The sequence below is a fragment of the Salvia hispanica genome, chromosome 5, assembly GCF_023119035.1.
Source record: "Salvia hispanica cultivar TCC Black 2014 chromosome 5, UniMelb_Shisp_WGS_1.0, whole genome shotgun sequence".
NCBI classification, from domain to species: domain Eukaryota; kingdom Viridiplantae; phylum Streptophyta; class Magnoliopsida; order Lamiales; family Lamiaceae; genus Salvia; species Salvia hispanica.
In genome coordinates, this window is record NC_062969.1 from 4,743,751 (window position 1) to 4,769,905 (window position 26,155).

The window sequence follows — 26,155 nt, forward strand, 5'->3', positions numbered from 1 at the left end:
GAAGCAGGTTGGGCACCTCATGCATATCTCGACATGGTGGCAGAGTCACAGAGTGCTGACCATGGAATCCATCTTGCTGAACGAGAGTCGGAATTTGAGAATGTGTAAGTCTCTTATATCAAGTATGGGAGTCCAGAAAATGAGCTAGTGTATGCACATAGTAGAGAGAGGCTAATACATTTGCTAGAAGTAGAACTACTCTTACTATGATGATTTGGCAATGATCAGTTGCAAAACTCGCAGATTTTGATAAATTCTAATTGAATTATGAAGGTTGTCAAGTATGGCTCCTACTACATTTTTTTCTACTTGCTCAATTCTATAGACATTTTGGACTTGATAACGTGAAAGTTGAAACAGTCCATTTCTTGCATTTCAATTTCAGCCATGATCTGCTATTCTTGGAAAATGGTGGTAGCTATTGTTATTAATAAAAGTAACAATTGTGGATAATAGTAACATGTGTAAAAGCACAAAAGTATCCAACAAGAAAGCAAAAGGACAATGGGGACAAGGAAAGAAAAAATCGATACTATCTAAATTTTGAGGGTTGCAAAACTTTTACTATGAAATTTGAAGTTCTTGCATATTGCAGACATCTACAGTTCATATCTTTTAAATTTCTCCAATATAAGTATATTAAAAAAAGAGAGTAAAAAAGGGAACTTACATGTACCTCAATAGGAATAATATTCCAATTGTGATGCTAATAGTAACAACGATCTGTATCTCACCATCAAGCAGTGGAATCCCAAGGCCTCGAAAATTGGTAGGGACTGTATTTCATGATCCTTCTCTGGAAACTCTATGACAAGAATTTTGTAGAGAACAGTGCAATTGATGCAAAAATGAAACAAACTATTTTCTCCATTATAAGGTGATAAACAAATACTCTCTCTCCCACTTTAGCAATCCCAGTTACTTTTCTGCACTCGTTTTGTTAATAAATAGTTATGGCAAAATAAGAGGGAGAATAATGTATAGAAGAGTATTTTGAGTATCTTTTTTATGTGTTCATAAATCTGGTGTTTCTTTGTCGAATTGAAATACATAATAAAATCTGAGCAGATTCTACCATTTCAATAATTGTTGATACATGAACATCAATTTAAACCATTCCATCTTGAGAAGCATCTGCCTGAATTATTCTGTATGTGCTTTATAAGTTTGCTTTAATCTAAACAGAATCCATGAAAATCCACTGCTCCAGATTAGCTCTTTCCTCGGAAAATAAAGCGCATCAATTGAGATAATTCCTATATATAAAATTCTTGAATCTAAATTATCATACCAAAATATTCTTGAATTTATGAATTTGAGATATTAATGTAGCCAAGACATGATATTGTGATATTAAGCTTGGTTGAAAATGGTTGAAGTTATTCTCTCATTGTAATGCAAAGTTCTACCTCCTTCAAATTTTCATAAATATATGCTATATGTAATAATTAAAAAATTTAAAACATTGCATTTAATATAAGAAGTATTTGTACCAAATATTTGCATTATCAGAACGCTAAAATGACTAATACACCTTAATTATGTGCTCCTATAATATATCAAAATGCAACTATGTACTTTATGCATATATCAAAATGCAACTATATATACACTTTATGCATTAGACTAGTGCATAATGTTTATACATTCAATGCAATCGTTCTCACTTCTCAAGTTATACTAATTTTTATGAAGATTTTAATTTGAACCCTTCTCTATCCAACAATTTTGCATATAGTTAGAATTTAATTAAATGCCGGCATAAATCATTCATGACGTTGGACAATGTCGTTAATCCGCCTTTAGGGCCGTGCTTTCTATGTGTACAGCTTCAAATAAAATACGAGATGAAACATGGTACAATGGTACCAATCATCGAACTGGATAATGCTGGAGAAGATGAAACTTCAATGTGAAGGTCAGTGAAAAATAGCAGGAGCTTAACAAACCATGACATTACAACAAAAAGGGACTTGTAATTGGTCAAAATCAAAATAGATAATTGCTAAGTTTCACCAGATCTTAAGAGATAGGAGTAGTTTAATGTTTTGTTAAAGAAGCAAAGTCGCTCGAGCACAATCATGAGTGTTTTGTCTGCTACAAGTGGCTTCTGTCTTAATTTAATCTAGCTTTCCAATGAGAAAATTATAATAAAGATGCAAAATATGAGAATTTGCAAGCTCACCAACAGGGTTTAGTCTTGCCCACAACATCGTAAATTCTATAACAAGCTAGATGAAAAAGGCAAATCAATTAAAATGGGTGTTTGCTAACTACAACGTGTGTTCTAACTGTGGTTTTCAACTAACTGCAAATTATTTTGAGTAAGATCGATGAAAAGAGTTGATTGAGATATGATGGATTTTGTTCCTCTAACAAACTATTTTCACAAATATATATATCCCGCACGTTAACAACTACTAGTAATTGTTTAATAATACAATTTGGTGCTTTAAAAGATGGATAACTTTTTATATTACTAGATTCAAAAAATATAGTAATAAAAATGAAAAGGATAATCACCAATCACCATTTGTAAATGCATGTTTAAGTGTAAAATTAAATAATTGAAGCATCGAGAAGTCAAAATTAATAGGGGAAATGGCCGCATCAAACCCACATTTAATCATACAATTTGATGTCATTTGTATTTTTTTGAATAGCTCAAATATCCCTTAGTATCCATGATAATTTATACCCAATATATTAGGTGCCCAAAATACATGCTTTAATTAATACTCCCTCCGTCCCAACATAAGTGACCTACTTCTTTTGGGCACGGGATTTAAGGAATAGTATTTAAATAAGTTAAAGTGGAGAGGGTAAAGTATGAGAGTGGGAAAAGTAGAGGAGAGAAGAGAGAATAAAGTAGGTGGAGAATAAAGTAAGAGATATGACTTTTTGCTAAAAATGGAAATAGATCACTTATAGTGGGACACCCAAAAAGGAATAAAAGTTACTTATCTTGGGACGGAGGGAGTATATAGTTGTTGTAATAGTAAATTAGTAACGTGAAAATGCGCGACTTTGTTGGACAAATTGGTTACGATAGAGTTACGGTATTTGTTAGTATGTTGACACAATTATCCATTTAAATTGCTCACTTTTTTGCATGAATTATTTCACAATCACATAACAATATTTTAAAGATTTTTTTTAAATAGAGGAGTTTTATAATACGAAATTTGTTTTATTAATATATAAATCCTTAAGAATGATACATTGATACTGATACTTAATCTAATTTATAACATTCTTCCCGCCAATCCACATATATAGTACTAGTACTAATATTTAGGCAATTTTGTAATGACGAAAATACCCTTTAATGCAATCGCAGAGTGCTCACCTTCACCATGCAATTGCAATGTAGTAGTAATAGTATAAATTTTACGCCTTCTACTTGTCGATTTTATAGCTTCTCTGTCTCGTATAGGAGCAGAAGGTATTTTCGAGATCAATTTGGAGCTTACGCGTAAGCTTTGATTTTTAATCAGGTCAGCTAATCTAAACTCTAGTTCAATTCATCGACGCAATTGAAGGATGAAATTATCCTCAGATCAATTCTGCAGTGCGTAGAACTTTGATATTGTTGGCATGGTGCTCAATTTCAAAATTTTCTTCCGATTTAATTCTGTTATCCGAAGAAATAGCTTCAATTTTAAAAAACACAGCTATCGTTATCATAACAACATTCATGAATCTCACGTTTTTGCCTTTTTCTCTCTGGTAGTGGTGAATTGCGAAGCAGTGGTAAGTTGGCAGAATTCACGATGCAAAGAGAAATCTCAATCTCATCAGCCATCTCCACTCTGCCTTTCAACGGTGAATTCGATTTCGATCCGTCGTCAAATTACACTAACAGCGACGAATCCTCTAATTACTCTAGAGCCCTAGCGCCCCAATTCCAGCAGCTGCTGAATCAGGACTTGGCGATCCGCCACCGGATGGTCCTCTCGCGCCTCCGCAGCGTGGCGAAGCAGGCGCGGACCCTCCGGCAGGAGAACGTCAATCTCAAAATGGCCAACATTGACTTGAACAATCGCTTGGATCTGCTACTCAATTCGATGAAGATGAATGCGGAAGAGGAGGGGACGAGTGAGGTGGGGGCGGCGCAGAGCCCCACTAGTGTGATGGATTCCGGCCAGGGTGGACTAGGAGAGAAGCAGCTTCATTTTCCAAACTGTATTTCAGTTCGTTCTAATGGCTATGTCAAACCATCAAACGAAAACAATGGGACGGTAATTTTTTTTTACTTTGAATGATAACATTGATTGATTGATTATATCTTTTATTCACGAAATCCAAAGGCATCCTCTGTAGCTCCTGATTCTGTTTGGACTCGATCTTATATAGGCCTTCTTATGTTGTGAATGCAGCAAAAGGTGTATGTGAAAGGTGAGGAGGAGCGAGCGGTGGAACTGGAAGTGTACAATCAAGGCATGTTGAAGACTGAGCTGTGCAACAAATGGCAACAAACCGGAGCTTGCCCTTATGGAGATGACTGCCAGTTTGCTCATGGCATTGCAGAGCTCCGGCCAGTCATCCGCCACCCTCGTTACAAGACCGAGGTCTGTCGCATGGTCTTGCACGGCGTCCCTTGTCCTTATGGCCACCGCTGCCACTTCCGCCACACTCTCACCGAGGAGGAGGAGGAGCTCATGAGGGCCAGGAATTCCAATTCTCTTCAACCTATGAGCTGCCGGTAACTACTCTTTTAAGTAGAATGGGATTCGTAGAATGGGATTCGATGCTGTAAGTAAATAAGCATCAAGCATAGAGGGCTTAGGATCTGAAACAGAGAATTATTGTGTGCTTTCATCATTTTGTGTCGTTTCTTTACGTTTAAAATGTCATTAGTCGTAATAATGCATTGCCACGCTGATTATTATTATTAGTGCATTTTTCAGGTGAGGCCAATGTTTGTTGTGTTTGTTTATTGTCATTCATTGATATTAATGTTGTGCGGTGTGCCATATAATGTTAATTAAGTATTTGTATTTACTTTGATGATCTAGTGGGCTGGTAGCTTGATCCCTTAGTGGCCCATCCAGATTTGATATATTAAATGGACAAAGGCCTCCACATTCTACTCTTATCTCTTTTAATGTTTGGGTTAAACTTTATGGTTTACTTGGTATATGCGTTATTTATGGTTTACTTGGTATATGCGTTATGTGTGTAAAAACTTGGCATATCTTCAGAAAAAGAAAAAGAGATCATAAATTCTTTAATTTGGTTTCTTTTGAGAGGAAAAAAGAGACAATTAGTATAAACTGGGAAGATATGAATAATTTAGAAAATGGAATGTGGTCTCTCTACTCTCATTTTTCAAACCTCTGAAAATGGAAAAGAAATCCAAGGGGTTGCTGCACAACTATCAATCACCAAGGGTTGATCAAAATATACATCGAAAAAGAAATCATGGAGGTTGCGAACGTAAGCGAAAAGACGATAATGTATCACCGTATTGTTTAATTCTTGTAGTATAAAGTTCATATTTTTTTAGTAAAACAAATAATAGTGAGCTTCAAAAGGCATTCTTTTATCTTCTGGAAATTTTAGTGGTCCATTTATGCAAATAGGGACAAATAAATAATAAAAATGAATAGATAAATCGGTGCAAAACAAATATGTATAGTAGTGATATTTTCGCTGTTTTTCACTCTCAAACTTTTCTTTCTTTTTTTGGAGCTTCTGGATTTTCATCATATACTCTTTATTCATTTTGGTCTGTCTATACATGATGCAAATTTACACCTGCAGATCATGTATGCAACAACAACTGAGTTTGTATTGTTCTACAGTACCCAATTTACACTCAATACTAGTACTCCCTAAAATAAAGATTTCAAAAAATCATTTTCCTGTAATAAATATGGTTTTGATCATATACAAGTATATGAAATTATGTCTTTATAATATATTGAGTTCAGTTACAAATGTTGTATCATTAGTAGATGTATATATATTTAAAATAAAAACGTAATATATTCCAGTTTTATATAGTTCAATTTCGATATTCGGATTTAACATTGAAAAGGCTAAATTAGAGTTGTTTCTACACATGAAATGATAGACGCTTGGCTTACTCGATATGATAAAATCGAGAGGTCTTTAAATTTTGTAGGAGTACCTCTTCATGATTAAGTAGCGTTAAATTGAATATAGTACTGTATTATTAATTAAGCTAAAGCATATTCCACCATTAAAAGTTGAAGAAGGATAATCACTCATTTTTAAAACAAGCATTCTTAAGATCAAAGAGTCGGCCGGCTAATATTTTGTACAGCTGCAAAAGAGTCGTCTATGCGACTCTTCAAAAAACAAAGAAAAAAATACCCTCTCATGCTCAACAAAGAGGGAAAAAAAAAGAGAAAAAGAAAAATGAAATGTAAAAGTCAATGGTCGAAAAACCATTGACATCAAACAAGGAACAAACCGAAAAGGGGCGACTTGATCACCACGCGCCACCGATGGATTCGTTACTACTGAAAGGGGAACCAAGCCAGGACGTCGCCGGCCACGCGCCTCCTCGTGCGATCCACGCGCTCCTCGGCCACGAGCGGCGCGCGGCAGAGTGGGCAGCTGAAGTTGAGCTGGTCGAGCCAGCCGTCGATGCAGTCCTTGTGGAACACGTGGCGGCACGCTAACTTGCGCACGGCCTCCCCGTCCTCGAACCGGTTCAGGCACACCACGCAGTCCGAAGCGCACCGGCCTGACCGGTTCGCGTAGGGGTAGGCCCGGTTCAGATTCATCTGCTCGCAGAGGAGGATGACTCCGGCCAGACCGGACCCCACGGCGCTGTATAGCGGGGATGCGCCGGAATGGGGGCGGTCGGGGGAGAATACGCCGATTGCGCGCAGGATAGTGGAGAGAAGGGATCGGAGATAACGTACGCTTTTGGCGATCAGCACCACTGTGAGTATGAGGATGGATTCGGATGACACGTCGGAGAGCTGGTTTTGCAAACCCATTTTTTGATTTATTCGTTCATGCAATTGAGTAGAAGGCTTTGGGATGTTTGGGGTTAGAGATAAGTGATTGTGTATGTAAATGTGTGGTGTATGTATATATAGGGGGGATGAATTATGAGAGAGAATGCATAGATATAAGTGGACAGGTCAAGGCCTAACAAGTTGGAGGTGAAGGCCCATGTGAAAATTGGTGATCAACTATTATGTTGTTTTATTTAGGGTTTTTTGTTTTCATGTGTGATTTGCCATCATTGCTAGTATTTCATTTGTTTAGATATTTAATTTGTATAGAGTTTATACTAATCTTGTACTCCTACTATAGTTTATAATACAATATTAACTAGTTAAATCACCTAAATAGGATAGCTAGATATCAAAGTCATTTGTTGAATCGAGTTCATTAGTAACTTCTTAACTATCACCATGATTAGGGTTTTCATGACCTAGAACCATAGATTGTGGAAGAAACCCTCCAGTGTTTGTGTTTGTGTTTGTGTTTTTTATTTTCTAGATGGGAGTTGAATACTACTATAATACTTACTTCATATTTTAAGCTACTACTCTACTTCGTGTAATGATGTTGTTATCCAGCATTTTGTATTTGGGGAGTTGTTGCATAAAGTTTTGGAATTTGACAACTTCTTTAATTTGATTGGGGTTGTATATATATCATATCATATGCTATAATTTTCTCCATCTTTCTTTCCAAACCTTCATTTATTCGGTCTCAATATAAAATCATTGTTTGATTTTCAATTTGTGATGTCATTTATTTTGTTGTTTGGGGAATTATTACTATTATATTCATTTCGAAACCTACGCATATGCCTTTTTCAAATATGTTCAAATTATGCCTAATCAAGCAACACAAGTAGTAATATTATACTACAAGCTGATCAAGCTGTACCGAATTTAATTAGTTGCACCAAATCAATATTTGGTATCTTCTGTGAACGGCATGGCATGAAATCATCCACAACTTCAATTTTATCAAAAAATAATGCAGCTACAACGAAATAATATTGCAACATGCATGTCGAAATAAAAAAACAATAAATTGAATCTAATAGTGGATTAGCATGGTAGAATATGTGTAGACTTGTTTTGTAAATAAGGAATATTGTAAACGGTAAAGGCTTTGTTCTAAAAGGAAAATTTGTAGTAGTACATTATTTTTTTGTAGTAGTAGTACATTATTTGTGGATTCGTAACAAGTCAATTCTTGCACAGTATTCTTAGTGGGCAAATATATTTTTTAAAATAGAGTAACACTCCATTTGTAATTTGTAGCCACGCAAGATTTTTAAGTTGGAACGTAAGAGAGCATTGATAACAACATAATAATGTACTTTACCATAAAACTCGAATTAAAAAATAATTAAGAATGAGAAAATAACGCGTTAGGGCGGTGACAATAAGTGGTTTAGACAACGACCATCTGACTAAAAAAGATTTGCTAAGATTTCTTGTGCAACTTGCAACAATAAATTAAGTATTGGCACATGATATCATTAGAGTTTAAGCAAGAATTCTACATAAATTAAAGCTAATTGGGAATTTATATATAAGCAAACCATCTGTTCCAAAGACTTCATATCCGCCGACCACACATTTATTTGTCCCAAACTGTAATAAAATATTACTCAAGTTGATATAAAATAAAATTCACTAATTTTGTATGTTTTCATTAGTGGAACTTTCCATGCCACCTCCGAGTGTGCTAATTGCCAGCTTCTTTGATTTATATATTTATTAAGTTTGTATTTTTTTCCTTATAGTATATTAAAGCCAAATTATACTCAACATCTATATATCATTGTCATGGTCACGTTAATTGACGAAGATATATGTTATGGGTTGGTCAGGTCAGGTCATGATCATAGTCAAGCTCTATGTGAAATAGGGTTTAAGTAAAGAAAATATTATATGTCTCAATCGGGTTGCGTCAGTGACAGTGTGCTAACTAATTTATAGTAATAACTAATAACTTTCAATTCAATGTATTAAAATTATCAATACAAAGACATAATTATATCAATATAACATGTAAATTTTTAAATATCAACACAAGAAGATTGATAAATTTATGTCCTTGTGTTGATATTTTTAACATATAAAACTAATATTAGTTATTAGTAATTACTATAAATTAGTTAGTATTTGATCACACGCATGTTTCAACATATATAATAGCTGTGGGAATCGTCAAATTTGTTGAACTCGAATTTTAATTATTATTATTTGCAGCCCCTTGAATTTCCAAAAAATATCATTTATAACAATTAAACGATAAACAGGTAGTATAAAATATAAATCAGCATATAAATAAAAATTACTTAAATTAATCTTCGACTGATTAACCAACTATATATATCACTGATGCAAAATGGGTCACGAATCACATATAATTCTTCAAAATCCTGTTGAGAAACAAAGAAGCAGTTCTTTAAAAGTCTGATTAAATAAAAGCTGTTGCAGAAGTGGGATGCAAAGAGATAGCACCTATATTTAATTACAACTCTAATCTCTATCTTCTTCCACTAACTTTGTAATAATTGGGCATTTAATATGAATTTTTCTGTAGATGAGTTGAAAATAGAACATTCAAGATGGGATTTGTGAGGTTGTCGTGGATGAATTTTGACAACGAGTGACAGTGATAAGTGAATAAAAATATTTAAAATGTGAATTGATATTTGATAAAAGAGACAATAATCAGCGACGTTATCTTTCTGCGCATTTATAACAAACTCCTAAAGCTACACTCCCTATAGACCCCCCTGAAATGGGCCCATTATTGGGCTGGATTTTCAATGGAATGGGCCCAAATGGTTTAAATTCACGTGATAATGGTTCAATTCGTGCGCTTAAGTCGCTATCGTGTCACGTGATATCAAAACACATCCAGTTCAACTCAAGCTGTAAAGGATGTGTTGTCATTTAGTCCTTACAAATATTAGTTTGAGTGTGAAAGGGCTTAAAAAATTAAAATAATGTTGAAAAAGTATTTGTACGAAAAAACATTATAGAGAAAATATAGGCTAGGATTGGGCTTAACACATTCTAGTATTTGGGCTTCACAACATTATTGTACTACTTAAATACTCTCTTTTGTCTCGACTTTAGGGACAACATAAGTTTTTAATACAAAAATTGGAAAATTAAAATAGTTATGGAGTAAACTTGAGTATGAAGCAGTTTTAAATCCTTAGACAACTATCTCACCAACCTTTGGGTATGGAGCAACTCTAAATCTTCACCCGTTATTCCATCCTTCAAGGTACCTACCTACAAATCAGGATATAATCATTGGAATACCATTGGTCTAATAACCAAATTAATGTGTTGTTTACGTTCTTTCAAATAAAGCACAAATAAAGAAAATCGAAACAATTGGATACAAAACAAGGCTGGCTGGTTTTTAACCGCATGAGTCAACTGCAGCGCATGTTTATAGGACCAATACAGAATTCTTGCACCTAACTAATTCCATTTACATATGTGCTTGGATTGCAAATGAAACAGACAACAAAATGATCATTGTTAGATGCTGCTGATTGTGAATATTTGCTATGAGTTGGCTTCTAATGTAATACACAGCTTCAACAACAAAATATACAACCACCTCAGCTCAGGTAGCAGTTTGCCCCTCCCTCCTCAGTAAATCCTGCAAAACAAAAACATTACAGCTTGTCATTTTTTTATCATGATAATGTTAACTATGGCAATCTCTATTTGATTTTTGAACCTGTGATCTCTTTCCCAAAAACAACTATACCCCATCTTTCTAATAGTAACTGATAATTTCAGCACATATAACCCTCTGAAAGGATGTGTTTGCAGTGTGTGTGTGCACGCAAAATGTGTGCAGTGTGTGTGCAGTGTGTGAAGGTATCTTATTTTAAAATTATTTGGAATTGGAGGTTCCAAGTATTTATGATACCAAACACTAATTTGGAATTGAAGGCTCCAATTCCAATTCCACACCCTCAATTTAGTATCTAGATTCTGATGACACTATTTGCTCTATAATTTGCAAAAAACTGAAACAGCAACAGTCACCGGGTAGCATTTGGATCAATTTTCACTGGTTTGTTTTAAAAGCTTCAGACATTAAATAAATTGTTGGTATTGAAGAGGAAACCAGGATGGTGTTGTCCTTGCCAGATAGTAATAAGAAAAGCAGTGTATCCCAAGCTACGGATTTTAGAATTACCATTTTAATAGCAGCAACTGACTGCCGTTGTCTTTCTTTCTTCTCGCGTTGGCACTCTGCACACCAGTTGGAAAAATCTTTTTGATATTTTTTTGATTCTCTGAATACAGAACTGTATAGCAAGATCAAACAGTTGTGTTAATAAGGTGAAGGAAAGATCTACACTTAACTCACCAGGATATCTTTAGAAGTCAAAGGCACAATAGACAGAGAAAGAGAATAGTAGTCGAACCTTCTACACCACAACAATAGGTTTATCCTATTTCCAGATGTAGTGGCTCTAGCACCATGCCTATGACGACCACGATGAAGAACGGCTTGTCCTGGCACGTGCGAGTAGTCAAATATCTCCTACAAAACAGACAAGACAAAGCCCTACTGATGAAGCCTATGTTCAGTTATAAAAATCAATCCTGACATAAATTTAAATTAATACCATCAAACGAAATGAAGGTTTCAGTGTTTAAAAAGGAGTATTTTTCGCCAAAAAGAAAGAAACACTGCTCAAACTACTTACCTCAGGCTGTGTTTCTGTATTTACATGTTTATCACATCGTACTCCACGAAAAAAGAGTTCTCCCCCAGAAAATTGTTTACCCACGCAGACATTCAAGGAGACTTCCGAGTCATCCACATGGAAACCTACAAGTTTTCATATTGAAAGAGAACTTTTACAATCAAATACTATACAACTTAAACCGGCTGAAGAGAGTGCATTGCGGTTGCACTGGAAAGAAGTACACAGATCAGAACAGGGCATAGGTAATTAAACAATAGCTTCGTACTTCAAAAAGACAGTCATTTGTATCGATTTAGTATAAAATAATACCCACTGGCAAGAAAATAATAATTAAATTGGGAAATGATTGAACAAACCATAAAAGTGTAAAATGAAGAACAAACTAGGACACAGTCACTAACCCAGGTCAACATCTCTATCAATCCCATATTCAAGGACAAAACCATGATGGCTATCAAGGTTTGATCCCCCAACCTCAGGAAAGAAAACTGAAACAGATTTTTACAGGAGCTAATTAGTATCAAACCGAGCACCAACAACGTTAGATGTATTCAAACTTGTCACCAAAAAGCTAAGTCACCTTTTGATATAGGGCGAATAAAATCTTCCATGAGCTTTTCAAGCATGTTTTTCATGCCAAAATCATCAAGAACAGCACCGTACTTATTCATTGTACTGGGTCTCATGATTCTGAACTTCGTCTCGTGCACCCATTTCTCAAAATTTTCCACCTAAGCAATTGAAACATTGTAAGAGAATATAAACTAGTTGGAAGAATAATATTAAGATGCTGAACGATAATTGAAAATAAGGGAATACCTCGGCCAGCAACATTTCACAGAACCGTGGCTGCAACATTTCAAACGTGAAGATTCCGGGAGAGGGCTCCGACATTATGTTTCTAAAAGCCTGTTCAGTGTTTTCATTGATAGCCTTGAGGAATGAAGGCACGAAAAAGTTTGTCGGATGCATATTATAAAGGTCAAGGTGGAGACGCTGAAAAGAGAAGATGGTGTGGTTATTTGTTAGAATAACAAGATATTTCCTAGGACAGGAGTTCAAAATGCAAAGAAATGATGATATATAGGGGTGGGTTAAAATACAAACAGTTTTTATTGCAGAACTAAAAACAATGAACATTTTATGCACCTGTAATGAACATTTTATGCACATGAACACTACAAGTGCATACAAGTGCAAACATGTGCATACAATGTTTATTACAAGTGCATAAAATTTCATGGTTAGTAGTTTAGCAATAAGAATTGGTTACCAACTGATTACGATCCTATATAAATATGTGTGTGTGGTAAGGATCCAATGAGAATTAGATTTTAAGAGAAGTATACCTGATAGTTGGATATAATCTTCTGTCTGTACTCCCGATGCTTCTGAAGCTGTTAAAATGAAGAAGTCAAAAGGTCAATGTCATTGTTGAGCGATGATGTATATGAAAGGCAGACTATAGTCACTATATTCTAGAATACATTGTTCCATATATAAATAGGCACATAACAAATTGAATTGAATCGAATATGACAGTGTTCAATCTTGTCCACTTCTGTCAATACATAGTGTCAAGTTTTTGTATAATCTTGGTTTACATATATTTAATCATACTCGAATAGCTAGATCTTTCAAACATAACATCCTTATTTTTCTAACTAAATCGTTCTAAGTTTGTTTATTCTAAAACAGAATTAAAAATCAGTAGAAGAAAAAAAAAAGCAAAACAAACATAGCAGAGCAATAGTAGTAACCTGTTTGCTTATCTAATTTATTGAGACAGAGAAGCTTTAAGCAACCAATAGTCGAGTTTCATGTAGCTCGCTTGTTATCATTGTTTGCTTGTTTAAATCATATAGGTTCTTATTGTAAGCAATCATGCAATTTTAAGTCCGTGCAAAAATGCTCTGTCCAGATGCCCCAAGCAAACACTCATATAATGGAGATTTAGCAATAAATATATGGAAAAACCAAAGATTTGAAATTTTAGCAAAAATCCCTTTCATCAAAAACCAGATATCCATTATACACAGTAACAAGCTAAATTTTTCACTGAGAGGTCAGAACACCACGTGTCATGTTTCCTAATTAGACTCTAATGCATATACATTAACACTAACAACACTAACACTAAATAAATGAGAATGGCGTAGGAACAGTTACCCTAATTCGCTCGTTTTCGGGGTAGTAACGGAGAAGGATTTCGCGCATGTAATTCAACTTCACATCACGCGCCTGATGCAGCAAATTTGGCGGGAGATACCTCTCCAGCGAGCTGAAGATCAAGGGGCTGAATTCGAGGTCCAAATCCTCATAATTGTCTGGCCTGTGATCCGAATTGGGGTTCAGCCTCAGTCTGTGCGTCAAGTACGTCGGGGGCGGCGCGGCGCCATTTTTTAGCCCCGGGGCAAGGGCGCCGCCGTTGGCACGGCCAATTGCTTGCTCAGGCCTCCCGCCGGATGCCCCTGCTGTACGTGCACCGTCGAAAGACATCGAGGATCGATCAACAAATGTTTCCACCGGATTTTTGCGAAATGTGTGTGGATTGGAAGGATTGATATAGGAGCTTAAACAGGAATTTTCGGAGGAACGGAAAAGCTGAATCGCGGCGTTTAGGGCTGAGGTGAAAGTGCAGGTGGTGTGGTGAAGGGGATGATGATGAGTGCTAGGGTTTCAGGTTATGCAAAATTTAGGAATTAGGATTGTATAAAGATGAATTTGACCCAATATAACTTAATTGATTCGTATTTCTTCTTATAAATCAAATATGATAAATTTCATTATAAGCATAATTGTAAAATCGTGTTATATTTTCGAAAATTAATGTTCATGTCCATCAAAGTATTTCGGTAATCGCATTAGTTATCTTGCATAGAAATCGTTATACGAATATAATAGATTTCACTATAAGCATAATTGTAAAATCGTTTTAAGTATCTTTTAAATTAATGTTTATATCCTATAAAATATTTCGGCAAATCGCATTAGGTATCTTCAAAAATTCACATCTTCATATAAGCGTAGCTGTAAAATCGTGTTAAGCATCTTCGGAAATTTACTTTCATTTCTAACCAAATATTTCGGCAAGCCGCATAAGTATTTTCGATAATTAAGAAATCGTTATATGAATATGTTATATTTGAATATAAGCGTGACTGTAAAATTGTGTTAAGTATTTTTGAAAATTTATGTTCATGTTTGGCAAATTATTTCGGCAAATCGCATTAAGTATCTCAGAAAATTCACATTTCAATATAAGCGTAATTTTAAAATCGTGTTAAGGCGTCTCTGAAAAATTCACATTCATTTCCAACTGAAGATTTCGGCAAACAACAGTAAATATTTTCGAAAATACACATCTCACAATATATGTGTAACTATAAAATCGTGTTAAGTATCAACGAAAATCCTCGTTAATGTCTAATAAAATTTTTTTTGCAAATCGCATTAAGTGTTTTCGAGAATTCACGTTCATATCCAACAACAAATCCTTGCAAATCCATTAAAGTATCTTCGAGAATTTCACGTTCATTTCCAACACAAAATTCACCATCTGAATGAATGATTATTTGGTTTCACATGTAGCATTTCTTACTTGTTTACAATATAGTATATGTCACAATAATTATACTCTTAATTCTAAAAACGTCTCCAAAATATTCTAATTGTAATATTAGCTTAAACACATTTTTCAAATCACACGTTTCTTGTTACATAGCTCAACATCATATATTTTACTATATGTAAGAAATATCACATGTCAATTTCGTCGTGTCATAGCATTATATAAGATTCAAAACGTATAATCAGGATAATAAATAATAGAGTTGAATACAAGTATATTCATTTATCTAGCTCTAGACAATGTGTAGGCGATGCCAAAAGCTATAGATCTCATATCATTTTTGATCACGCCGATTACAATGAGAAAACAACTCTATATAAGCAATTCAAAGAACACTAATCATGATAACACTAGGAAATAGAGTATATTCTAAGAAAACAGATTCTAGACAAGATAGAAAATATATTAGATCTAAAACACATCATCCTCTATAATAGTCTCCAACTTGGAGATTGAGAACTCTCAAGGAACCAACCACATCTTCTTGATCTGCAGTCTGCACCATGCAACCACTTAGCATCACCTATGACCTGACCTTCTAGTTGTCCGCTTGCGCCGACATCGACCGGTCACTTACCGCTATGCTTTCAGTGCTCGCCCGCATGACCAAGCTACATTTGGCTTGCGCTCAATACCATGCCTCCCTTGCGCCTTGCCCTGTGTCCCCCGCTCGTCTTGCTCGTCCCCGCCCAATGCACCCATTCACCCTCAGCCACACCCGATGACGCCTACATCCGATGTTTGGTGTCAACAACCACGGCCATTGGTTGGTGCCATATGGGACCCATCGTCTATATTTCGTGACTTCTCCTACTCACATCAAAGACTGTATATTAGTCGTTGGAAAATAAACATAGATAATAAAGTATAAATAAAGATGAACGCAAGAATTATTTTTACTCAGTTCGATACAAATGTATTTTTGTCTGGGAAACGATACCAAGCCAAAAAAATCGCTATATAATTTTTGGTCCCACCATTTATAACGTGAGAGCAAAAAATACAGAGAACACTAACCATGGTCATAATATCATTGATATGTAGTACAAGTATTTATTAATGAAATCCACGAACTTCGGCAAACATCGAATCATAGAAGACTAGACCGTATTGTAATTATAAAAAAAAGCAAGAACTTCGGCCAATATAGAAACATAAAACTCATACAATCATAAAACTAAATCTCGTTAGTCGTTATAATTTTCATTGTCTATTCTCTTTAATACAAGTATATCTTAATTAATTACTCAATAAATACGAATTTTCTTGTTGCTGAAACTTGTCAATTAAAATATTACTTTTGGACCCGCGGTCTCTTTAATAAGATTGAATATAAGTCAACATTACCATGATTTTCAATGTTTTTTCTCCAAAGTTAATTAAGCTAATTAATGTTATTTTGTGTTTAATTTCCCTTATAAATATCATGAAAACATGCTAAATTGTTCTAGTTATATTTTTTGCTTATACTCCACAAAGACACAAACACTGGTGTGAAGTGGTAATATTATGCAAATGGAGTACTATTGTAGCACAATAGAAAAAAGAAACCAACCCAAAATAACCTAATAGTAATATTATCATAGGTAAAAAATGTGCGTTTCCTTTATGATAATTGAATCGTAGACCCATATCGCTACAAATCAAATTTAATTCACTTAATTTGTTCACAATAATAGTAGGTTTTTTTCTTTTTCTTTTGGTTCCTAACTAATAGTTTAAGTTGATGACAAAAGAATTCAAAAACTTTTTTAGATAGAACTCAATGAGTTTAAGTTGATGACAAAAACTGCAATTGAAGATGAGGATAAAACAAATGTTGAGAATAAAAAGATGAGTTATATATAACAGAATAAATCAATAATTGCGAATTAATTTATGATCTGGATTGAACATAAAAAGCAATATATAACAACCATCTTGATTCATTGCATCTCAATGCACCCTGCACCATACTGTGTTGTCGCACAACTTACTGTTTATATTTACGTCATAAATACAATTCTGAAGATAATAACTGAAATATTCCATTAATAAACTTAGACATAATACAAATCAGGAGATGATAACTGAAGTCTAGAGTCAATTAACTCTGACATCATAACTGAAGCATGGAGTCTTCCATCAATTAACTTTGATAGAGAAAGTCTTTCGTCAATCAACCATGCCAAATTCATAATGCAAGAATTTTGAGACCAAGCTTACACCTGGAGACTCGTGATATTAGATTTGTCAACAATACTCACAGTACCGTATCTATACATTTTTAAAACCAAAACGTTATTGTAAGACCTTAAAAATTAAAAATCGAATTTATGAAATACTATATCGAAGTTAAATTATGTACTAGTAATAGAATAGTGAAGTTTGGAAGGATTTCGAGAGGTATGGTATGGACTTGAAAATAAAATAAGAGAACCACTCCGGCCCACTGGTACTTATTTCATCTTGTGGATATGAATTAATGAATACAAGTAATTCTAAATGGAGTGCTTGGAGAGGCTCGAAAGTTATAGGGCTAAATTGGAAGAGTTATTTCATTTGCCGTCATGGTTATTATTTGGTTTTGCTCTTTCAAGAGTTGAGAGCCATATTGCAGAAGCCAGAAGGGCAAACAGTTTCAGTACTGAAAAAAATAGAGATTTTCAAGACTTGAACATTTCTTACTGACAAGGCCGTGCAGCATGGAAGTGAATGAGTGAGTGATCGTGAAGCCTAAAGGGAAACTGAGAACGCAAAAATCTGCATATTATTTCTCAAAAATTCACAAGGTGAAACATTTTATAACATTAAACAACACAGATGTCGAATAAACTTATAGATACAAGAGAAAACATGCAATCATTGTCTGTAGTAGCCGCTTTGGCTGGGAGGTGGATAGGGAGATTGACCATAGTATAGAGGGTGGGGCATCGACCCAGTTTGCTGCGGAGGTGCATTGTAGTATTCGCCTTGCCACCCACCACACGGGGGTTGCCTGTATTCAGCACTCGTACTTTGCTGGTGTTGGGGAGGAGGGTACGGATAATTTGAACTGGGAGGCTGATATGGAGCTGGCGGTGGTTGTGAGTATCCATAAGGCAGAGTCTGGCATAGGCAGGTGTTGTTGGGTGCAGAGGTGGCTGGTAGGTAGGGGTTTGAAGGTAAGACGTGTGGGGCATGCGTCCTTGATCCAACGGCTGTTGAGGGTGGTTGGACATTTGAGCTTGATGCTGTGACACAGGCAGGAAAGAACAGCTACTGCTTTTGCTGTCTAGGAAACTAAGACCAGCTAGTTTCTTCTGAACATAGTCAATCATTTCTTGGCACTGCATGTTTCTAGTCATCACGAAATCGCTGCATTGTTGCTTTACAAGGGTTATGACATCCTGTTTCCACAGCCAAACAGCATTACAGATGGTTTTAAAAATTTGTATAGAAATATAATGTCGGTGTTACCTGAAGGATCAACATAAAACTTCAGTCCTACGTTAATGCACTCCTTTTTTCTCAGTATTTAGCTATGGCAGCTTCGATCTGTTTATAGGTCTTCTCATGAGATGCTGAAAGATCAAAGATCGGATCATCAGCAGAGATAAAGTAGAGAATCCAAAGATATTGGCTGTTGTGTGAAGCCAATATTTAAAGGACAAATAGAAGTGAATGTGTGTTGGTGATGTGTGAAAAGCTCTCTGGTAAAAGGAAGACGAGGATGGCACCAATTGCATCCAGCAAGCAATACCTTTATGATCTTCAAGGTTAAAGATAGCAGCAAACTAATCATTTTGAGCCTGCGAAGATACGAAGGATCAAGTTAATAACATTCACTTTGAACCAACTTCGAAGGAAAAGCATGCCAACTAATACTACACTCAAAAGGGGACTTAATAACATAACAGATTATATATAGACCTGTTTATGCATCAATAATTGCTCTTGAGCTCCAAGGTTTTTCACGATTTCTTAACAGGTTTTTAACAATTTTTCACCTGAGCTCAGGTAGCAGTTTCCCCACCCCTCCTCAGCAAATCCTGCAAAACAAACACATTACAGCTTGTCATATTTGTGATACATGAAAGCACCTTGCAGTTTATCCACCTAAATGAAGTTCGGGAAAAAAACTGTGATCATTATAATAATATTTTACAATGGCAATGTCTCTCTGATTTTTGAACCTGTGATCTCTTTCTCAAAAACAACTATATCCCATCATTCTAATAACTGATAATTTCAGCAAATATAACCCTCTGAAAGGATGGTTAAAGTGAAAACCATGTCATACCATCAGACAACGTTATTAGGGTTCGTTGGGAACACGGAATTCGAATTGGAACTGAATTAGATATCAATTCCAAATCCTTGGTTAGGTAGAATGACATAATTGATATGGAATAGAAATTGAACAATTCTGCTCACACACCATGCAGTATGTGTGTGCGCGCGCGCATGTGCAGTGTGTGTGTGTGCGCAATGTGTGCAGTGCGTGTGCGCTATGGGTATGTGTTAAGGTATCTAATTTTATAATTCTTTGAAATACCAATTATCTACTTTTGATACGGAATTCAAATTGTGGAATTTGAAGCTCCAAATATTTTAGAATACCTTATCAATGGCAGCAACTAACTGGCGGTGTCTTTCTTTCTTCTCACGTTTGCACTCTGCACACCAGCTGGAAAAATCCTTTTGATATTTTCTGGATTCTCTGAATACAGAACTGTATAGCAAGATCAAACAGTTGTTAATAAGGTGAAGGAAAGATCTATATTTCTCATTATTAATAGTCAAGAAGTTCTTTTTTTTCTGCTTCAATCAGCAGGATAAAAGTATTACGGCTTTAGAAGTCAAAGAATAGTAGTCGAACCTTCTACACCACAACAATAAGTTTATCCTATTCCCAGATGTTGTGGCTCTAGCACCATGCCTATGACGACCACGATGAAGAACGGCACGTCCTGGCACTTGCGAGTAGTCATATATCTCCTACAAAACAGAAAAGACAAAGCCCTACCGATGAAGCCTATTTTCATTTATAACAATCAATCCTAACAAAAAATTTCATTAATACCATCAAACGAAATGAAGGTTTCAGTGTTTAAATATGAGAATTTCTGCAAATAAGAAGAAACTCTACTCAAAGTACTTACCTCAGGTTGTGTTTCCGTATTTACATGTTCATCACATCGTACTCCACGAAAAAAGAGTTCTCCCCCAGAAAATTGTTTACCCACGCAGACATTCAAGGACACTTCCGAGTCATCCACATGGAAACCTATGAGTTTTCATATTGAAAGATAACTTTTACATCAAATTATATACTACAACTTAAAACAGCTGAAGAGGTTGCCCTGGAAAGAAGTTCACAGAGAAATGATTGAACATACAAACCGTAAAAATGTAAAATCAAGAACAAACATGGACACAGTCACTAACCCTGGTCAACATCTCTATCAATCCCATATTCAAGAACAAAACCATGATGGCTATCAAGGATTGATCCCCCAACCTCAGGAAAGAAAACTGAAAAAGATTTTTACAGGAGCTAGTTAGTATCAGACCGAGTACCAACAATGTTAGATGTATACAAACTTGTCACCGAAAAGCGAAGTTACCTTTTGATATAGGGCAGATAAAATCTTCCATGAGCTTTTCAAGCATGTTTTTCATGCCAAAATCATCAAGAACAGCACCATACTTATTCATTGTACTGGGTCTCATGATTTCGAACTTCGTCTCATGCACCCATTTCTCAAAATTTTCCACCTAAGCAATTGAAACATTTTAAGCGAATATAACTAGTTGGAAGAATAATATTAATATGCTAAATGATAGTTGAAAATAAGGGAATACCTCGGCCAGCAACATTTCACAGAACCGCGGCTGCAGCATTTCAAACGTGAAGATTCCAGGAGAAGGCTCCGACATTATATTTCTAAAAGCCTGTTCAGTGTTTTCATTGATAGCCTTGAGGAATGAAGGCACGAAAAAGTTTGTTGGATGCATATCATATAGCTCAAGGTGGAGTCGCTGAAAAGAGAAAGATGGTGCAGTTATTTGTTAGAATAACAAGATTTTCCTGGGACAGGAGTTCAAATGCAAGGAAATGATAATATATAGGGGTGCGTTAAAATACAAACAATTCTTATTGCAGAACTACAAACAATGAACATTTTATGCACTTATAGTGAACATTTTATGCACTTGTAATGAACATTTTATGCACTTGTAATGAACATCTTATGCACATATAATGAACACTACAAGTGCAAACAAGTGCAAACAATGTTCATTACAAGTGCATACAATGTTCATTACAAGTGCATAAAATGTTCATGGTTAGTAGTTCTGCAATAAGAATTGGTTACCAAATGATTACGATCCTATATACATATGTGTGTGGGGTAAGGATCCAATGAGAATTAGAATTTCTGAGAAGTATACCTGATAATTGGATATAATCTTCTGTCTGTACTCCCGATGCTTCTGAAGCTGTTAAACCAAAGATTTGAAATTTTAGCAAAAATCCGTTTCATCAAAAACCATATACTCAGTAACAAGCTAAATTTTTCACTGAAAAGTCAGAAATGTATCCTAATTAGATTCCGCATACCGATACAAAACACACACATTAATACTAACACTAACACTAAATCAAATGAGAATGGCGTAGGAAAGAACAGTTACCCTAATTCGCTCGTTTTCGGGGTAGTACCCGAGAAGAATCTCGCGCATGTAATTCAACTTCACATCGCGCACCTGAGGCAGCAGATTTGGCGGGAGATACCTCTCCAGCGAGCTGAAGATCAAGGGGTTGAATTCGAGGTCCAATTCCTCGTAATTGTCGGGCCTGTGATCCGAATTGGGGTTCAGCCTCAGTTTGTGCGTCGAGTATGTCGGCGGCGGTGCGGCGCCATTTTTTAGCCCCGGGACAAGGGCGCCGCCGTTGGCACGGCCAATTGCTTGCTCGGGCCTCCCGCCGGATACCCCTGCTGTACGTGCACCGTCGAAAGACATCGAGGATCGATCAACAAATGTTTTCCACCGGATTTTTGCGAAATGTGTGTGGATTAGAAGGATTGATTCAGGAGCTAAACAGGTGTTTTCGGATGAACGAAAAAGCTGAATCACGGCGTTTAGTGCTGAGGTGAAAATGCAGGTGGTGTGGGGGTGAAGGGGATGACGATGAGAGCTAGGGTTTATATGCAACGGCTGCGGCTCAAGTTAATCGATTCGTATTCTTATATACATTTCAGTATAAGCGTAAATGTAAAATCGTGTTAAGTATCTTCGAATATTCGCGTTCATTTCCAATAAAATATTTCGGCAAATCGCATTAAATTTATTTGAAAATTCACATCAATATAAGCGCACTTGTAAAATCGTGTTAAGTATCTTCGTAACTGTAAAATCGTGTTAAGTATTGACGTTTATATCCAATAAAATATTTCGGCAAATCGCATTAAGTGTCTTTAAGAATTTACGTTTATTTCCAACAACAAATTCCAATAGATCGCATTAAGTATCTTTTAGAATTCACCTTCACTTCTAACAAAAAATTTTGTCATCTAAATAAATATTTGGTTTCACATGTGGCATTTCTTACGTGTTTACAATATACTACTACGTCACAATTGTTATACTCTTCTCGCGGCTTTGCTCAAGTTGATCGCCTCAGCTAGGACTGTCAATTTTTTGCACGACACGATAACCATACACGAATTCGCACGAAATTGGATTTGAGTAAAAACTTATTGGGTTCGTGTCCTTATCAGATCGAAACGTTAAGGACACGAAAAATTCGTGTCGTGTTCATGTTACCAGTTAAGAAATAATATTATAATATTATTAATTTTTACTAGTATTTTAAAATTGATTTTTTTTTTGTTGGATTTCTTTGCTATAAATCTATTGATGTTATTTCATTAGATCACATTGTGTAATCAGATTTTAAGTTTTTAATTAGATTCTTAAAGATCATATTCACGATGTTATAGTGTCGTGTCATGTACGTGTTGTTCTCGTGTCGTGTTGACCCAAAGTGGTTCATGTCGTTAATGGGTTCATGTCGGATTCGTGCCATGTTCGGGTTTGATGGTAGAGAGTCGTGTTTGTGTTCGAATTTGAGATTTTCTTAACGAGTCGTGTTCGTGTTTGTCCTTATTAGGTCGTGTCTTTAACAAGTTGACCCGATAACGACCCAACACACACGATTTGTCACCCCTAGGCTCAGCTCCATTGATGTAATACCCGCACCCTTATTTCCTTTCTTTCGTTTTGTTATTATCGAACTAAAGATGTAAGTTCTCTTTTCACGAAGAGTTATTGGAACTCGAGCCTTTAATGAAATTTAATTCTTTTTAGTTGCAAGTAAAAGCTAAAGTAATCAAATGAACTAAACAATGGGAAATACGTTATAGAATATCACGAATTTTTCGAATAGCGTTACATAGGCAATAAAATGAACAACTAAAAAGACAAAAGTGTGCATGGAACAAATGGCATCGGGCCTCCTCTTCCGGGCCGAAAGTCGCGGCCCGTATCTGATCGGCCACCGGGCCCAGGGCAGCGAACCACTCTTCGAGACAGCTAAGTGGCAGCCAAATGGTTTTCTTCCTCCTGCAAGATAAAAAAAAAACAAGTGTTAGTTGCTAAGAAAGAAGGAATATTTAGGGGCTACCTCTAAGGGAAAGAAACAACATCTCTTTTAGCTATGGAGGATTAAGGACTCACCAAAAATAGCAAGTCAAATCTGCCTTGCACTCACCTCCAAAACAGCCTGCACATCAGCCTTTCCTAGTCACACAAACCACCAAAATAAGTAAATGAGAAGTCCTTTGTCCTAAGCAAAACACCAAGTTTCTTTAATCAAGAGTAGTAGAGATCAAGGAAGTAAGAGATTTCCTGCAGCTTGCAAACAAATAGAGCTATAAAAACTAAAGTACTAAGAGAGCATGTGAGAACAAGTTAAATTAATTAGTCAAACACCTAGTACTCCAAGTAACACCAAAATGTGTCAAGTAGAAGGCTGCTTTGAGGATCAAGAACAAGAGATATGCTGGGCAAGAAACCAAACAAGATCAGCCTCATTAAACTCCTCCTAAGGTACACAAAATCAACCTATAAAAACCCCTCCACACTACATATGAACTCCCTTTCACATACTTCAAAGTTTCCAGCAGTAAGGAGAGTTAGAGAGTGAGTAAGAAGAGTAATAGTAAGGAAAGGAGTGACGGAGCTCCCTTGCACCACCAGCTTGAACCAAAATCCGCCAGCCACTCAAAGAGGTAATCACCACATCCATTTTATTACATCCATTCTAGAACATCAAATATTAGGCACATCATGATAGACTTTAAACCACAACACAGTAATTATAAGTTTTTACAACAAAACTTCAGCCGATAGAAGCACTTCAGTTTTCATGTTCAAAATGCAAAATTTACAGTAGCATATATATATGTAAAGATTCTTTCCAGTGAGCTAAATTTATCTCCAAGATCACATCCTCAAAACACAATAATCAAAAGGTCTCCAACATAGCTACTGCCCAAGTCTCAACAAAATACTTAGTAATGAAAGGAAGTATAAGAACGTAGCTTTAAGACCGAGGGGCTCCCTCGGAGACCACCGTAGACGGCGAGGCCAGGAGGGCAGCCGCGGGGACTCCACGGGCAGCAGGTTGCCCCGGCTGAACAGCTCCAGCAGCGGCTGTCCCACCGTACATCGGTCGGCGAGGTGGTGGCTGTCCAGCGCAACAGCAACGGCGACTCGTGAAGGACGGTGGCGGCGGCTGCCCAGCTCTGGACGGTGGCGAACAGTGTCAAACGCCAGCAAGGAGAGCTAGGCAGGCGTGACCGCCTGCATGCACCGCTGCACAGCCGACGGCGTCCGCGCGAAGCGACAGCGAGGGCCGACATGGAAGAAAGTGACGCCGTGGAAGAGAGGCGACACCCCCTCCCCTATCGGTGAAATCGCCGGAAAATGCGAGAGATGGAAAGAGGAGTCGTTTCTGTCACAGAGAGAGTGAGAGAGAGAGACAGAGGGAGCGACGGGGGTGAGAGCAGCAGCAGGCGGTGACGGCGGAGGGTTTCGCCGGTGAACCGGTGACGCTGGGGAGCTGGAGCCGGCGGTACTCCGGCGACTAGGTGGGGCGGCGATTCCACCGAGAGGAAGGAGGGAGAAGGAGCTAGGGTTGTTCTTTCAATTTGGGGATTTTTGATTTTGATGAAATGAGAGAGAACGATGGATATGGGGGAGTGTTTAGTTTGGGCCAGGCTTGGTGGACTCATGTTTAAGTTGGCTATTTTCTTTTTGGGCCACTTCACCAATTAAGTTTTAGGTTGGGCCACTAATTAAATTAAAGTAAGTATGAGGGATCTAATTAAATCATGGGCCTTACTATGTTGTGGATTTAATAATTAATGGTCCGCTAATTATTTCCACGAGGATAAGTCTAAATTTCCCGGGATTTAGTATGAGTGCTCAAATAATTAATTTTAAGAAATTATGATACGCTAATGATGAATAGACCTCGAACCTATTTTTTTTTTAGTACTTAAATAAATGGCGTAGGAGGTAGCACCCTCTAGTTAAGCGAATAATTTTCCCGATTTAATTAAATCTACTGATTTAATTAATATTCAAGAATTCTAGAGCTCTTCTAGAAAATTAAGAGAAAGAATAAAATGACCACGCACTTAGGATGCATTCATGTCTAAGCTTAATGGATATCCCAAAATCTAATTAAGTACTATGTTATTTCCTAAAGGGGCGTCTACGAACGTCATCTAAGGCCAAGTTAAGGAAATTTCGGAAGGAGCTTTAGCTTTTGAGGT

The 26,155-nt window shown here is 36.4% G+C and overlaps 4 protein-coding genes and 1 long non-coding RNA gene across 7 annotated transcripts; 1 reads left to right on the plus strand and 4 right to left on the minus strand.

Annotated features, from left to right (window-relative positions):
• Positions 1–3,402: 3,402 nt before the first annotated feature.
• Positions 3,403–4,897, plus strand: LOC125191268 (zinc finger CCCH domain-containing protein 15-like). Its single transcript, XM_048088784.1, has 3 exons — positions 3,403–3,497; positions 3,734–4,241; positions 4,380–4,897. The coding sequence occupies exons 2-3, from the start codon at positions 3,774–3,776 to the stop codon at positions 4,707–4,709; spliced, it is 798 nt and encodes a 265-aa protein (XP_047944741.1). The 5' UTR covers positions 3,403–3,497; positions 3,734–3,773; the 3' UTR covers positions 4,710–4,897.
• Positions 4,898–6,215: 1,318 nt separating this feature from the next.
• On the minus strand, positions 6,216–7,107 carry LOC125190546 (E3 ubiquitin-protein ligase RHA2A). Its single transcript, XM_048087875.1, has one exon. It carries the CDS (start codon positions 6,975–6,977, stop codon positions 6,489–6,491), a length of 489 nt encoding a protein of 162 aa, XP_047943832.1. The 5' UTR covers positions 6,978–7,107; the 3' UTR covers positions 6,216–6,488.
• A 3,245-nt stretch (positions 7,108–10,352) lies between these two features.
• LOC125186716 (2-oxoglutarate and iron-dependent oxygenase domain-containing protein CP2-like) lies at positions 10,353–14,424 on the minus strand. Its single transcript, XM_048083145.1, has 9 exons — positions 13,883–14,424; positions 13,063–13,110; positions 12,533–12,709; positions 12,294–12,444; positions 12,115–12,201; positions 11,711–11,835; positions 11,426–11,544; positions 11,194–11,305; positions 10,353–10,644 (listed from the first exon to the last, which is right to left on the minus strand). The coding sequence occupies exons 1-9, from the start codon at positions 14,210–14,212 to the stop codon at positions 10,609–10,611; spliced, it is 1,185 nt and encodes a 394-aa protein (XP_047939102.1). The 5' UTR covers positions 14,213–14,424; the 3' UTR covers positions 10,353–10,608.
• A 3,642-nt stretch (positions 14,425–18,066) lies between these two features.
• On the minus strand, positions 18,067–22,523 carry LOC125191000 (2-oxoglutarate and iron-dependent oxygenase domain-containing protein CP2-like). 2 transcript variants are annotated; one of them, XM_048088450.1, is made up of 12 exons: positions 22,005–22,523; positions 21,762–21,809; positions 21,171–21,347; positions 20,933–21,083; positions 20,754–20,840; positions 20,468–20,592; positions 20,185–20,303; positions 19,926–20,037; positions 19,313–19,354; positions 19,066–19,114; positions 18,783–18,886; positions 18,067–18,712 (listed from the first exon to the last, which is right to left on the minus strand). In XM_048088450.1, exons 1-9 carry the CDS (start codon positions 22,332–22,334, stop codon positions 19,319–19,321), a joined length of 1,185 nt encoding a protein of 394 aa, XP_047944407.1. In that variant the 5' UTR covers positions 22,335–22,523; the 3' UTR covers positions 18,067–18,712; positions 18,783–18,886; positions 19,066–19,114; positions 19,313–19,318. The 2 variants fall into 2 exon arrangements, with proteins under 2 accessions (XP_047944407.1, XP_047944406.1); XM_048088449.1 differs by having other exon boundaries at positions 19,236–19,354.
• Positions 22,524–23,722: 1,199 nt separating this feature from the next.
• LOC125187777 lies at positions 23,723–25,524 on the minus strand. 2 transcript variants are annotated; one of them, XR_007170663.1, is made up of 3 exons: positions 24,483–25,524; positions 24,051–24,375; positions 23,723–23,936 (listed from the first exon to the last, which is right to left on the minus strand). It is a non-coding gene; the product is annotated as an uncharacterized LOC125187777 (long non-coding RNA). The 2 variants fall into 2 exon arrangements; XR_007170662.1 differs by having other exon boundaries at positions 24,051–25,524.
• Between the last annotated feature and the right edge of the window lie 631 nt (positions 25,525–26,155).